Genomic DNA, 13,106 nt, shown 5'->3' on the forward strand with positions numbered 1-13,106 from the left:
GTGACCCGAAGCGTATGTAACCTGAAGCGTATGTAACTCGAGGAACAACTGTATTCGGTTGGGAGCTGCCCAAAGTGGCTGGGGAAACCCAGCCAGATGGGCAGGGTATAAATAATAAACTATTAATTATTTTTATTATTATTACTCCTCCAGAACGCCTCTCCACGAGCCCCTTGATATTTAGATATTTGAGCCAGTGATGTTGGAAATTCGGAAGGTGGCAACAAATGGTACATTGGGTAGCATGCTGGATTTTGGTTGGGGAGACCTGGGCTCACACCATTCAACAGCCATAAAGTTCAAAGAGTGATCTTGATGCAGTCAATGAGCCTAGCCTATCTGCTGAAGGACTCATGTGCAGGGCAAGACTTGGCCTCCAACCCCTACAGGCTTACAAGCACTAGAAAACACAGCTCCAGCAGATGTGTCTGTTGCTCCTGCTGAGGTAAATATACCTGAGCTGCTGTGCTTCCTCTCGTATCTGCTCTACCCACCACCAAACTTGGCAAACAGATGAATTCTCAGTCGACTGCAGATATTGCAACACAATACACTGAAAAACTGTCCAATTCAGCAGCTAACACAAGTTATGATGCAGTGTGAGTTATGGGTCAAGGAAAAATATTAGTTCAAATATATTCTTGTTCTAGGATGGCAAAACTATGTATTTCTGCCTATTTTATAGTTACTGTACTTTTCCATGTGTAAGACCAGGTTTTTTATTTTAAGAAGCATGCTAAAAATGGGGGTTGTCTTATACATGGGTAGTGCATAGAGTGGATGTTTGATTTGTTGCTGCCATGGCTGTTAGTGGCTTTTGTGTGTGTTATTGGTTGCTGTGTCAATGGGTGGTGTCGATTGGCTGATGCTGCGGCAATTGGGCGGGTGATTGGCAACTTCTGCCGGAGAGGAGAGGAGAGGATTTTGTGATGCGTGTGGGTGAGCGGTTTTCTGCAATCTCCCCTGAAAAAAGCTCAACAACCCTGGGTTATCCTCCACAAAAAAGCTCAACTCTGTGCCATCTCCATTTTCTTAAATTTGAGTCCCCCAAAATAGGGGGGGGGGTGTCTTATACATGGAGGCGTCTTATACACGGAAAAGTACGGTAGCTTGTCTGACATAAATCCTGAACAAATGAAATGTCATTAAGTTTGACTTTCCTGATCCCACTAGTATTAATCCTCTAAAATGAACTGAATATTTAGGCAAATCTATCCACAGTGCGGGTGGTGCTGTGGGTAAAACCTCAGTGCCTAGGACTTGCCGATCGCATGGTCGGCGGTTCAAATCCCCGCGGCGGGGTGAGCTCCCGTCGTTCGGTCCCAGCTCCTGCCCACCTAGCAGTTCGAAAGCACTCTTAAGTGCAAGTAGATAAATAGGGACCACTTTATAGCGGGAAGGTAAATGGCGTTTCCGTGTGCTGCGCTGGTGGTGACTCGCCAGCTGCAGCTTCGTCACGCTGGCCACGTGACCCGGAAGTGTCCTCGGACAGCGCCGGCTCACGGTCTCTAGAGTGAGATGAGCACGCAACCCTAGAGTTGGACACGACTGGCCCGTACGGGCAGGGGTACCTTTACCTTTTATGCACACTATGGCTCAGCTTTGTGCCTGAGCTGTATAATGTTTTAACACCTGTTGCCAGTTACAGCAGAATGCTCATTTTTATATAATTTCTATTTCTATAAGCAATTAGCAGGTGCGAAGTCTTATTGACCCATAAATTATGCAAAATGCTTGCCAATCATAATTCTTAATCTGGATAATTGGAACACCAAGACATAAGCAGTAATTTAAATATCAACACTTTTGGCTAGCTTTCTAAAGTATGCAGTCTTCACCTGTAATTTGGCAGCCATGTGAGGAGATGCTATTTATGGTGTAAAATGAAAAATGGTGCAAAGTTTTAAGAAAGCTACTTGTGCTTTTCACAACATCCTCCGTCTCCACTTTGTTCTAAGAATTTAAGGTCTCAAATATATAAATTATATATAAATTAAATGTTCATAAATTTACAAGGCAAACACATACACAAGTATATAAACCACGTGTCTGAAATAGTACAGGAGAGCAATCCCTTGTCACAGTATCAATCAGCGACACGAGCCTTAGATACGTTTAGAGACCCGCGCACGCTCTATCAGCAGTGTGTAAATCTTCTCACAGCAGAAGAGGCAGGCAGAGAAATGTGTAAGCATAATGTACAGCATTTTATTCAGCATAGTTCAGGACCAAAGGAAAACATGTCTGCTTCCTTTCGTCTCCGGCAAAACAGCAGAGCACAAAAGCTATATACAAACAGAAGTTTCCAGCGAGTGCTGGAAGTAAACAGGCACGTGACACACAAACGTCATGCCTGCACCCTTTTAAGTTGGAACAGAACTATATCCTAACAGTTTTTAGGGGTGGTCTTGAGCTACAGGGTGGGCAATTTCAAAAGTATATATAAGGGATTGCATACTATTGTCCTGGGTTCCTCCTCCCTCCTGCATGTGGTGAGGACCCTGTTGCAAGTTTAATAAAGATCAAGCTTACTAGCTGCTTCTCAATATTCTCTGGTTGGCCTCTGTTATTTTCTCCTACTGATAGGGAACCCACTTGAGGACTCTATATGGGCTCTTGGATACCCCATAAGGGAAAAGGAGGTTTTTTCTACAACTTCTTCAGATGCCTTTTCGTCATTCCTACTGATGAAACTGTATCAAACCAGCTGTCTTCTGCTAAGTGCCTCTGCCTCTCAAGTGAGGCACTGTCCTGAGAAGCTGCTGCCATATACATATTTACCTAAAATTCCTACCTACTTCAGCAAACTACTGGCACAGCCTCCAGAATATACCTGGATTGGAAGTTTCATCCTATGTGGGAATGTCACTATCACTTCAGGTTTGCCATGATGTTTTAATATACCTGGCTGCTGCTATCTCTAAGTTTAAAATGAAGCCTTTGAAATCTTAAAAGCTAAAACAGCTGTGCACATCAGGTCAAAAGTGCAGTATAGTGGATGTTAGCCAGAATCAGGGGATTGACAGATAACAAAAGTGGCGTCAGCATGTGTCTGTCTTCTCAATCTATTCAAGCTGTGGTTTCCCCTAGGGCTCTGTGAGGCAGATAGAATATAAGCCTTCCTACCTGCTGCCAAGTTAATAGGTTATTAGAATAGACCTGCAGAATTGTGTTTGCTCAGCTACTAGGCAAAACTTAGAATCATAGAATTGCAGAGGTGGAAAGGAACCCAAGGGCCATCTAGTCCACGGGTTAGCAATGAGTCCCCCGTGCGCTGCGCTAAACCAGCGCAGTACGCAGGGACTTGCTGAGCAGCGACGGAAATCGCGTCTGCACATGCGCAGATACTGAAAATCACTTCTGCACATGTCCAGACACTGAAAATCACTTCTGCGCAGGCGAAATTTTTGGCGTCTGGGCATGCGCAAAGTGATTTCTGGCGCTGCGGACATGCGCAGACATGATTTCCGGCATCACACTGCACCAGTCCAGCCCATGGACGATAAACCTTGCCGACCCCTGAATTCTAGTCCAACCACCCACAATGCAGGAATCTTTTTACATTGTTCCCCTGAAAACATGTAGTTTTATTGGTCAGCTTTTCTAATAAAGGAAGTTCTCAAACTTTGGAATACCAGAAAAAGAAATAGCGGCTCCAATCAGATCTCTCCAGAAACAAGCCATTGTACTCTGCACTTTGGATTTTTAATTTTTTGTAATTCACTTCAGGTCTCCAGTGAAAAGAGGCAAACATATTGAGTTCTAAAAATAACCACCCACATCAGATGGCGTTGGGATGAGGGCAGCACACATCTCTTATTCTGGGGTGTGACATTTGGTGAGCCTGGGTGTGTGTACAGCTCCTTGAACCACCCACCCAACTCAAACTGAACTCTAAATACAAAAGCTTTCTTCTAAGCTTACTAAACCGAGTGCTTAAAAATCAGCCAGTTCAAGCTCCTACTATCCTTATGACAACTTGTTTACATACTTCAGAATAATTATATTTATCACAGGGTATCAATGTACTGCATTTCCTCACATTTGAGATCTGCATTTCCTCACATTTGAGATCTTAACAAGCAAAGGGAAGTTCTCTTAACTATTGGCTTCTTGCTGTTCAGGAAAAAAACCTGCCAAGAAATACACATAATTTTCTTTCTCATGGGAGAATATATAAAGAATGAGAACCCTAGAGACAAACGTAACTCACAGATAAATGTAGCAAAACCATTTCTGCATCTTTCTAGCCAGTTAGGTGTGCCCTCTGCAAACCACATATAAATGAAGGCAAAACGTGTGAGACCAGGGATGGAGAGAAAACCTGCAGCTTTGCAGATGGTATCCATCCCTGTGTTTTAGAGTTCTAAGTAGAGAGACAAGCGTCATCTTGCATCTCATGGCAAGAATGATGTAAAGTTTAAGAATCTGGGACAATAGTTTGGTGACTAAGAATCTGTGGTCTATTTTAGCTGTTAAGTATTACCATTGCAATCTATCATAAACACAAGCCTATTTTTAAATATAAAAATAATCCATTTAAATTGTCCTATGTAATCGATATCAACAATGCTGTAATCTTCAGAATTAGCCTCTTTTAACAGTTTCACCTGTTATGAGCTGAAATGACACACTGAACTTTAGGTGCTTTCCAACAGTTTTATTTTATAACAAATTTCACATCATGCTTCTTCGTCATGCTTTAGAAATTCCTAGAAAAGGAAAAGAAACAGTTACAAACGTACACATTAAGCTTAGCAAAACAGCACAAGAAGCTGGCAAACTGAGAATGCACAGCTGCATTAGTACCCGAGAGAGAGAGATATGAGATTCAACAACACTTACTTGGATATTATACCATCGTTCTTTGCAAGGCGCAGGATTGAGTCATCAGATTCCCCCTGAAACGCAGAAAATAAGTTTAACTGAGTGGCAAAGGCCTGTTCAAAGTGCTCTACATACAGAACTTTAAGATGCTCTCCTGCATTCGGTTTCTGGAATGCACACGCCAACACTTGACCAGGGTAGGGTACACAACTGATTTGCTTTCCTTTTTCCTCAGTAGAAGGGGAGGCAACGATTCTTATTAACACTTACCTGTGAGGAAACACAACTTAATACTATGGATCTTGCTTTTGAATAAACTTGGACACAATGTGGTTAGGCTATTTTCATAAAACCAGCCTGGTTAACAATTTTTAATGGGTGCCTTAGTCAGATTCTTACAAGAACGTAAGAATAAGCAGCAGGATCAGGCCAATGGCCCATCTAATCCAGTATCCCATTCTCACAGTGGCCAACCAGATGTGGTTTGGTCACTAAATGTTACTCTAAGATGGCAACTATCAGTTCTCAACACTGCTTACCTCCCTGTGACAGAATTACATTACTAAGTAGTAGTGTAGCCCAGTCTTGAGATGACTTCAAATTAAGGCTCGCTCTATTCATTCCAGAATGATGGTGTGTAATACAGAAGGAATGATTGCTTCTTTCAGGAGCAACTGCCCATGGTAGCCTATTCATTTACTGATAGATGGAGCTTGCAAAGAATTATTGCATACACAGAGAACAGAGAACTCTTGAATGCCGCTGTGAGTTAATTCATCAACCATATTTTGAGACAAATGAAAAGCTTCAGAATAGTCCAGGAAGATGGTACTCAGTAATCCCTGCAGTGGTATCTTGCTCTGTTCATATTTGCTTATGTTAATCTAGTACAAGTTCATGTAAGAATTTGATACCGCTTGCAAATCTGTTTTCCATACACGCCTCATGAGTTAAACATGAAAGACTAAAAGCCCAATCATAAATGTATTTATTGATTTCCATGTGTGTTACTTCTAAGTAAATGTGCCTAGCATTGCAGTCCAGCAACCGAAAGTCCTGCGGAAAGGATGTTTAAATGTTATTAGTGTAAAGAGCCCCTTTACATTACTCTCACAACCCAGAGGATGACAATTTCCTTATTTAAAACAGAATTAACTCCAAGACCTAGTCTCTTAACCTTAAATGAGCTGCTACTCATAGGGTAAAATATGTCAAATTAAATTGCAAACTGCAGTTTATAGAAATGCAGAAACCCAACATGTAGTGAGAGCACCTCCCACAACAGCCAAACACTGAGGTGGAAAGACAACAGAAGTTATACTACTGGGGAAGAGAAACCATTTTAAGTACATACTTACCATTCTGCGAATTGCTCCACAAATTGCATAAGTTTTGCATTGGCCATTGACTCTGCCTGTGACTTTATCAACCTGAAACGGGAATCAAGATTGCATTTCAACATTTCAACTGTTGTGCAGTTATACTGGAAAACACAATGCATAGAAGATATCAACTATAGGCAGTGAACCCCTTACAAATCTAACCAGGGAGTTTACAGAAAGCAAATTAATAGTTTAAATGCCTGTATGAAAAAATGTGTTTGCCCAGATTTACTGGATTACAGTGGTGTCTCGCAAGACGAAATTAATTCGTTCCACGAGTTTTGTCGTCTTGCAATTTTTTTCGTCTTGCGAAGCACGGTGTCAGGAAAGTTTTGGAAAAGCTTCAAAAATCACCAAAGTCTTTAAAAACCTCAAAAAAGGCTACCACACCGCGTTCTATGAGTTGCTCCTTGAAGTCAAGTCGCAACTGTATTAACGGTGTTAAGAAAAATGAAACAAACTTGCAAGACGTTTCCGTCTTGCGAAGCAAGCCCATAGGGAAAATCGTCTTGCGAAGCAGCTCAAAAAAACCCTTTCGTCTAGCGAGTTTTTTGTCTTGCGAGGCATTCGTCTTGCGAGGTACCACTGTACTGAAATCTGGGACAAATGTCAGCCATGTCCCATGTACACAAAAGGAATAATTTTTCATTTCTATTAATCCACAATATATTCAAAAATTAATAGGAATTTGTTTAAAACACAAAGGGAAGCAACGGAACAGATGATACTAACCTTTATGAATAAAAACAAAAAGTCATGCAGCAAGCAGTATTAGACCAACAGCACCCAGGGTCCAAAGCAAAAAAATGTGACCTACCCCTTGCTTTTATTGTCTTATATTTTTATAAACTGCTTCAAGGTTTATGTTTAAATAAATAAATAACCCCCCCCCCCCATGTGCTTTCTTTGGACCATGAATGCTGTTCTCTCAATACTGCTTGCTACAGGAAGCAGCCCCTGTAATTTATTTTCACCTGCAGCAGGAAGTCTAGCAAAGAAAGTAATTCTACAGTCCCATGCGCTCTGGACCCGAGAGCCTGAGAGAAGCAACCATGATTATTGCTACGCTGCTGTAACTTTTAATACTCAGGGCCAGATCCTGAAAGGCAGAAAGGAGTGAAAGAAAACTGCACATTATGCAGGGACACCATGTTGTAACCAACACTGGTTCTCTTTGTGACTGCAGTCAACTCCATGCGACCTTGTGTTAGATCAATGCTTAGCCAACTTTTTACACTTAGGCTTCTTCCTAATAACCCCATACGCCTCTGGAGCTAGGAATGCATACTTTACATAAAGTCACCAACCCAGCCAAGTGGCAGGTTACAAGCCTCATTAAAATGAAATTCAGTACCAAAAAGAAAACACAATCATTAACGCCTTTCAACTTGTATATTCTAATTAATTATATTTTACTCACCTCAGAAATATTCATCTGGATGGAGGCATGGTCTTTAGCACCAATTATCCGGTTGCTAGCAGAGCTGAAGGGAAGAAAAGAAGCCCCATGAAAATATATAAAAGTTCACGGCTAGAAAATCTTGCCCTGAAGACAACCACCATTGTCTTACAGCAGCTGCACCCACTCTTGGCATGCCTGGGGAAAAACCCTGCACTCTTGAAATACATGGAACTTATGCCCTGGGCATAGCTCTTTCTGGAATCCTCAACTTAGCCTTTCTGTATTTTAAATCCTGCTTGTAACCACCTTACCTTTACTACAGTTGAGCTGGCAGGTGTATGCACCTATCTATGCGATCATCTTTTTTTCTGCTGTAGCAGCCAAATAGCTCAATCTTATTATTCTTGTTTATTAAATTTGCATACCACCCTTCATCTGTAGATCGCAGGGTGGTTCACAACGTAAAAATACAATATAAAAAACAAGAACAAACCAAGAACCCCCCTTTGAGGTTATTAGATGTTAATCGGCCAAAGGCTTGGTGTAACCCCCACACCCTCCCCCCAAAACCCACAACTCCATGCTAACATAGCAACTGACAAATCAGTAAATCATAGTTTGGTATTCTAAGAATGAACCCCAGTGAGCCTTGGGCTCACACACTCCTTCAAGCAGCATGGGCACAAGTAGAAGTTTGGAAGCTTTTGTTTCTGTTTAAGATTAACTGCAGCTTGCTATGTCACCCAAACCTGGACACACTGTGCTCAATCTTAACTATGGACAGTTGAAATGAAGTCAACTTCAAGTTATAGTTCATCAAGCTAGCTTGCTTCAAGTACAGTCATACATTGGGTTAAAGTTGCTTCAGGTTGAGCGTTTTTGGGTTGCGCTCCATGGCGACCCAGAAGTAACGGAACGCGTTACTTCTGGGTTTCACCGCTCGCGCAGACACTCAAAATGACATCACACACATGTGCAGAAGCGGCGAATCGCGACCTGCACAAATGCCCGTTGTGTTCGCTTCAGGATGCGAATGGGGCTCTGGAACAGATCCTGTTCACATCCAGAGGTACCACTGTATCTGTACTTAGTATTAACCAGCTTGTCTTAGGCTGGATGACACACTGAACTGCGGAAGCTCCTGTGCTCTTCCTCCAGTCATGCTAGGATGTCAGGTTGGGAGCACTTGAGCCCAAGGAGTGTTATTGTATGGCTAAGGCCATGATTTAACCACATGCCTGAATGTGCCATGATTTTCTTCAAGTTGCCCAAGTCAGACTGGTAATTTCCATGGATAAATTAATACACACCATTTACGAGGAACGTAGAGATCCACAAATTCTCCAGCGTCGTTCTGCATTGTTTTTCTAGGGTTTTGCCACAAGTGACGTGCAACAGGAAATTTCTGACAAGATATGTTAAAAGATCAGTACTTAGCAGATGGTTGTGACTGAAAATTACAGAAAAAGCCTCACCCCCAGCAGTCTCAGCAACCTATCAGAGTCCTTATCTTCCAGCATCTTCCCATCTGTTATGCACCTATTTAAAACTACATTGTGTGTATTAATTTAATGAAGCAGGAATATTTCTTTTTAAGTGTTTATTTTTGTTTAAACTCTCAGTGTAAGCAGGAGCACTTCCCTAGAATATTAAATTATAACAATATTATTTTATTTTAAGGTAGGTAGCCCTGTTGGTCTGATGCAGTCAAAATAAATTTAAAAAATTGTCCAGTAGCACCTTAGAGACCGACTAAGTTTGTTCTGGGTATAAGCTTTCGTGTGCAAACTTCTTCAGATACTGGACAGTATTTTTATGTTCAAGTTAACTGCTGTTGTATGATACTGTATTCCTAATGCTATAATGATCAATGGGCGTTTTCCATTTTTGCCGCAGCAAGTCTCTTCAATGCAAAGTAGGGTCTGTTTACTTGAAAACAATGCAAAATTATTTAATTTATCAGGGAGGTGGTACTCAACTAAGTCAGAGTAGACTGCCTTCAAATTTTCAGAGATGAGATTATCTTAACAGTGACTTACTATCTTTACAGCCAGAGTTGGGTCTACTCTTAGTAAAACTCAGAAGAGACATTCATAACATGGTAAAAGAATAATCCATGAATAAGAAATGTAAGATTCAGAATTACACACCCACTCCACACTGTATGGCAGCCTAGACTTACCTAAATACATTCTCTCACCTAAATCCCACTGTCATCTCACCTGTACTGAACTTGAGGAGGGGTGGAGAGAGGAGCCAATTCCACCTCCCACTTAAGTGGAAGATATCGTTCAATGATTAACAGATGAAAACAAACACATTTGTGCATTTACTGCACTTCCAATAAAAAGAAAATAAGTACATGAACAGCCCCTCCCCAAAGCAACAATTTCTACCTGCCTGATATTAAGAGCACAGGAAATTGCCTTGTACGGACTCCGAAACAAGGGTGTTTGCAAACTGAACACAACAGGTTTTACCCTTTTAAAAATTGTGCTCCATTTCAGGCTGCAATTCTCAATTCACACTTAACTTTCTGGATAGGGAGCTGCCTAACACAGCACCAGACCTTTTGTCCATGTAGCTCAGCTCTACCTACACTGGCTGGCAGCAGCTTTCCAGGTTTTCAGACAGGGTTCTTTCCCAGCTCTACCCAGATATGCTGAGGATAGAATCTGGGATATCTGCATGCAAAGCAGATGCTCTGCTACCTGGATTCATTTCCTGCAACACAGGTAAGATGCACACAAAAGCCCCACAATAAACTCTAATTACTATTTTCTCAAAATTCCTTGGATACGTCTACCGAGGAAATTGGCTATGAAATCCTGCTTTTAGGCAAAAGCCAGTACCAACTCTGCTCATCCACATGCCTATTTGTTTAAAGAAATTCTGAAATTGCTAGTCTGCAGCTGAAATCAAGGAGTATATATTTAAAATCTTTTGCATTTATTGCACCTGCCATACAATGTGTGTGTGTGTGTGTGTGTGTGTGTGCGCGCGCGCGTGTGTGCAAACACTGGCATCTATGAGTGCATTATGCATTAAACATCCCTCTTGAATCATGGCAATAACCAAATCCAGTGTACTGTAAAGCCTTTGACTATTCACACCTCTCTCTTAATGCAGGAACTGTTTGTAAACAGGGAAATGGCAGCACAGCCAAGAAACCCCAGAATCAGCCACGACTGGACCTAATGGTCAGAGGTCCCTTTACCTTTACTTTACACCGCCCCCTTCATCTGAGGATCACAGGGTGGTTTACAAACACAAAAGTGCATAACACAGTAACAAACTAAAACACCCCCGACCCCCCAGTTTAAAAGGCCAGATTGTTTAATTAGCCAAAAGCCTGGGAGAAGAGGAATGATTTGGCCTGGCACCTAATGGTATGTAACAAAAGTGCAAGTTGAGCCTCCCTGGGGAGAGCATTCCACAAATGGGGAGCCACCACAGAAAAGGCCCGTTCTCATGTTGTCACCCTCTGGACCTCTTAATGGAGGAGGCACGTGAAGGGCCTCGGAGGATGATCGCAGGGTCTGGGTCTGTTCATATGAGGAGAGGCAGCCCTTGAGGGTATTGTGGTCCTGATCCATTTAAGGCTTTATAAAGGTAAAGGGACCCCTGGGGTTGCGGCGCTCATCTCGCTTTATTGGCCGAGGGAGCCGGCATACAGCTTCCGGGTCATGTGGCCAGCATGACTAAGCTGCTTCTGGCGAATCAGAGCAGCACACAGAAACACCGTTTACCTTCCCGCCGGAGCGGTACCTATTTATCTACTTGCACTTTGACGTGCTTTCGAACTGCTAGGTTGGCAGGAGCAGGGACCGAGCAATGGGAGCTCACCCCATCATGAGGATTCAAACCGCTGACCTTCTGATCGGCAAGCCCTAGGCTCTGTGGTTTAACCCACAGCGCGACCCGCGTCCCATTTGGACTGGTTATGGTATGGTACATCAAAAGGGGTGGTTATAGGTGCATCAGGCTTTATACCAGCACTTTAAATTGGGACCCGAAACTTAACTGGCAGCCAGCGGAGTCGGGCCACAGATCGGTGTCATATGCTCACACCGTCTTACAAGCCGGCTGCTGAATTCTGCACCAGCTGAATTGCCATCTTGGCCGTTATTTGCACAGACAACCTGTTGCTGCCCGGAAATCAAGGTAGGTTAAGTGAAAGGCTGAGGTTAGCAATTCGGGGGCAACAAAAAAAGAACCGGATCGCCTGCTGGCAGCAGCTTTCTAGGGTTTCCGACGGGGATCCCTGCAAGACCCAGAGTCGCTCTGGGGGGAAGTCAAGTAGGGTGTGTGGAAATCTAAAGCGCCCTGAGGCACACAAGCGACTATATATATATATATATATATATATATATATATATAATTTTATATACTAATATACTACTATACTAATATATATACACAATAGTAACTAAAATAAAAAAATTGTGTGTATATATATATGTCCCCTCACCCCCTGGGCCTCCCACCTCGGGGCAGAGGAAGCAGGCGAAAGCTGGGAGCGGGCGGAGGAATCAGCTCAACCGACTACGCGCCTCCCCCCCCACCTTTCAACCGGCCACCTCAGCGAGGGAGAAATCACGGCCCGCCCGTCCGGGAACACGGAGCAGGCCTCACCTCACCTCCTCACACGCCGCGAGCCCAGGCCGGAAAGAGAGACCGAACGTCACTCAGAGGCGACTACAAAGCCCGCAGCGGCGGCAGCGCGCAGGCGCAAGGGAACACGAGGCGTGCGCGGCGACGTCACGCGCGCACCGTTTTCTAAGGAGGGCGGCGCCTGAAGAGCGTCGGCTTTCGAGTGGGCGGGGCAGAAGAAGCCGTAATGAAATGGGCGTGGCTAAAGAGGGTGAGTGCTTTGGTGGGGGGCGTTTCGGGGCTGTGCGCAAAAAGGCGGGAATTTGGAGAGGCTCCTCGCTGAGGAGAATGAAAGGAGCAAATGATATTATTATTTTGTAACATTTAACGCGCCTTTTGACTGAGAAGAAAACCCAAAGCGGTTTACAGGAAGATGATAAAATCGAGAAAGATTCAGAACCGTGCTTTCAAAACCTACACAAGTTAAAATATTGAAAACAGATTAAAATCACTTCCTAAGTACCTGGGTAGGCTTGTCTGAACAAAAATGTTTTCAGCAGGCCGGGCAAAAGGCTTCTGCTTGATCTCACTAGGCAGGGAAAAGATACGAGTAAGAGACGACGGTTCACTTGTATTTCCCACATTGCCTCATATATCACAAGGAAAATAATGGACTGTGCGCACAAGCTGCAGCTAGAGCTTTAAAGCGCATTTGGAGCACATGTTCGCTCCCATCAAGTTGGTTTACATGTCGCTGGCAAGGGAGAAGAGGAGTAAATTGCAGTGCGCAGAGTTCCATGTTGGTGTGTGAGGGCAGAGGAGGTGGGTGTGAATTGAGCAGAATGGGAGGCGAGGCGAGGGATACCCCCTGCCCGAATTTTGGCCTTGCAGAGGGCGCCACT

At 43.3% G+C, this 13,106-nt stretch overlaps 1 protein-coding gene across 2 annotated transcripts; it reads right to left on the bottom strand.

Annotated features, from left to right (window-relative positions):
• Positions 1-4,645: 4,645 nt before the first annotated feature.
• Positions 4,646-12,407, bottom strand: RPS21 (ribosomal protein S21). Of its 2 annotated transcripts, none has more exons than XM_028735393.2 (6): positions 12,252-12,407; positions 8,922-9,016; positions 7,630-7,693; positions 6,186-6,257; positions 4,846-4,901; positions 4,646-4,712 (listed from the first exon to the last, which is right to left on the bottom strand). In XM_028735393.2, exons 2-6 carry the CDS (start codon positions 8,969-8,971, stop codon positions 4,703-4,705), a joined length of 252 nt encoding a protein of 83 aa, XP_028591226.1. In that variant the 5' UTR covers positions 8,972-9,016; positions 12,252-12,407; the 3' UTR covers positions 4,646-4,702. The 2 variants fall into 2 exon arrangements, with proteins under 2 accessions (XP_028591226.1, XP_028591227.1); XM_028735394.2 differs by having other exon boundaries at positions 12,247-12,374.
• Between the last annotated feature and the right edge of the window lie 699 nt (positions 12,408-13,106).

Source organism: Podarcis muralis, chromosome 5 (assembly GCF_964188315.1).
Source record: "Podarcis muralis chromosome 5, rPodMur119.hap1.1, whole genome shotgun sequence".
NCBI classification, from domain to species: Eukaryota; Metazoa; Chordata; class Lepidosauria; order Squamata; family Lacertidae; genus Podarcis; species Podarcis muralis.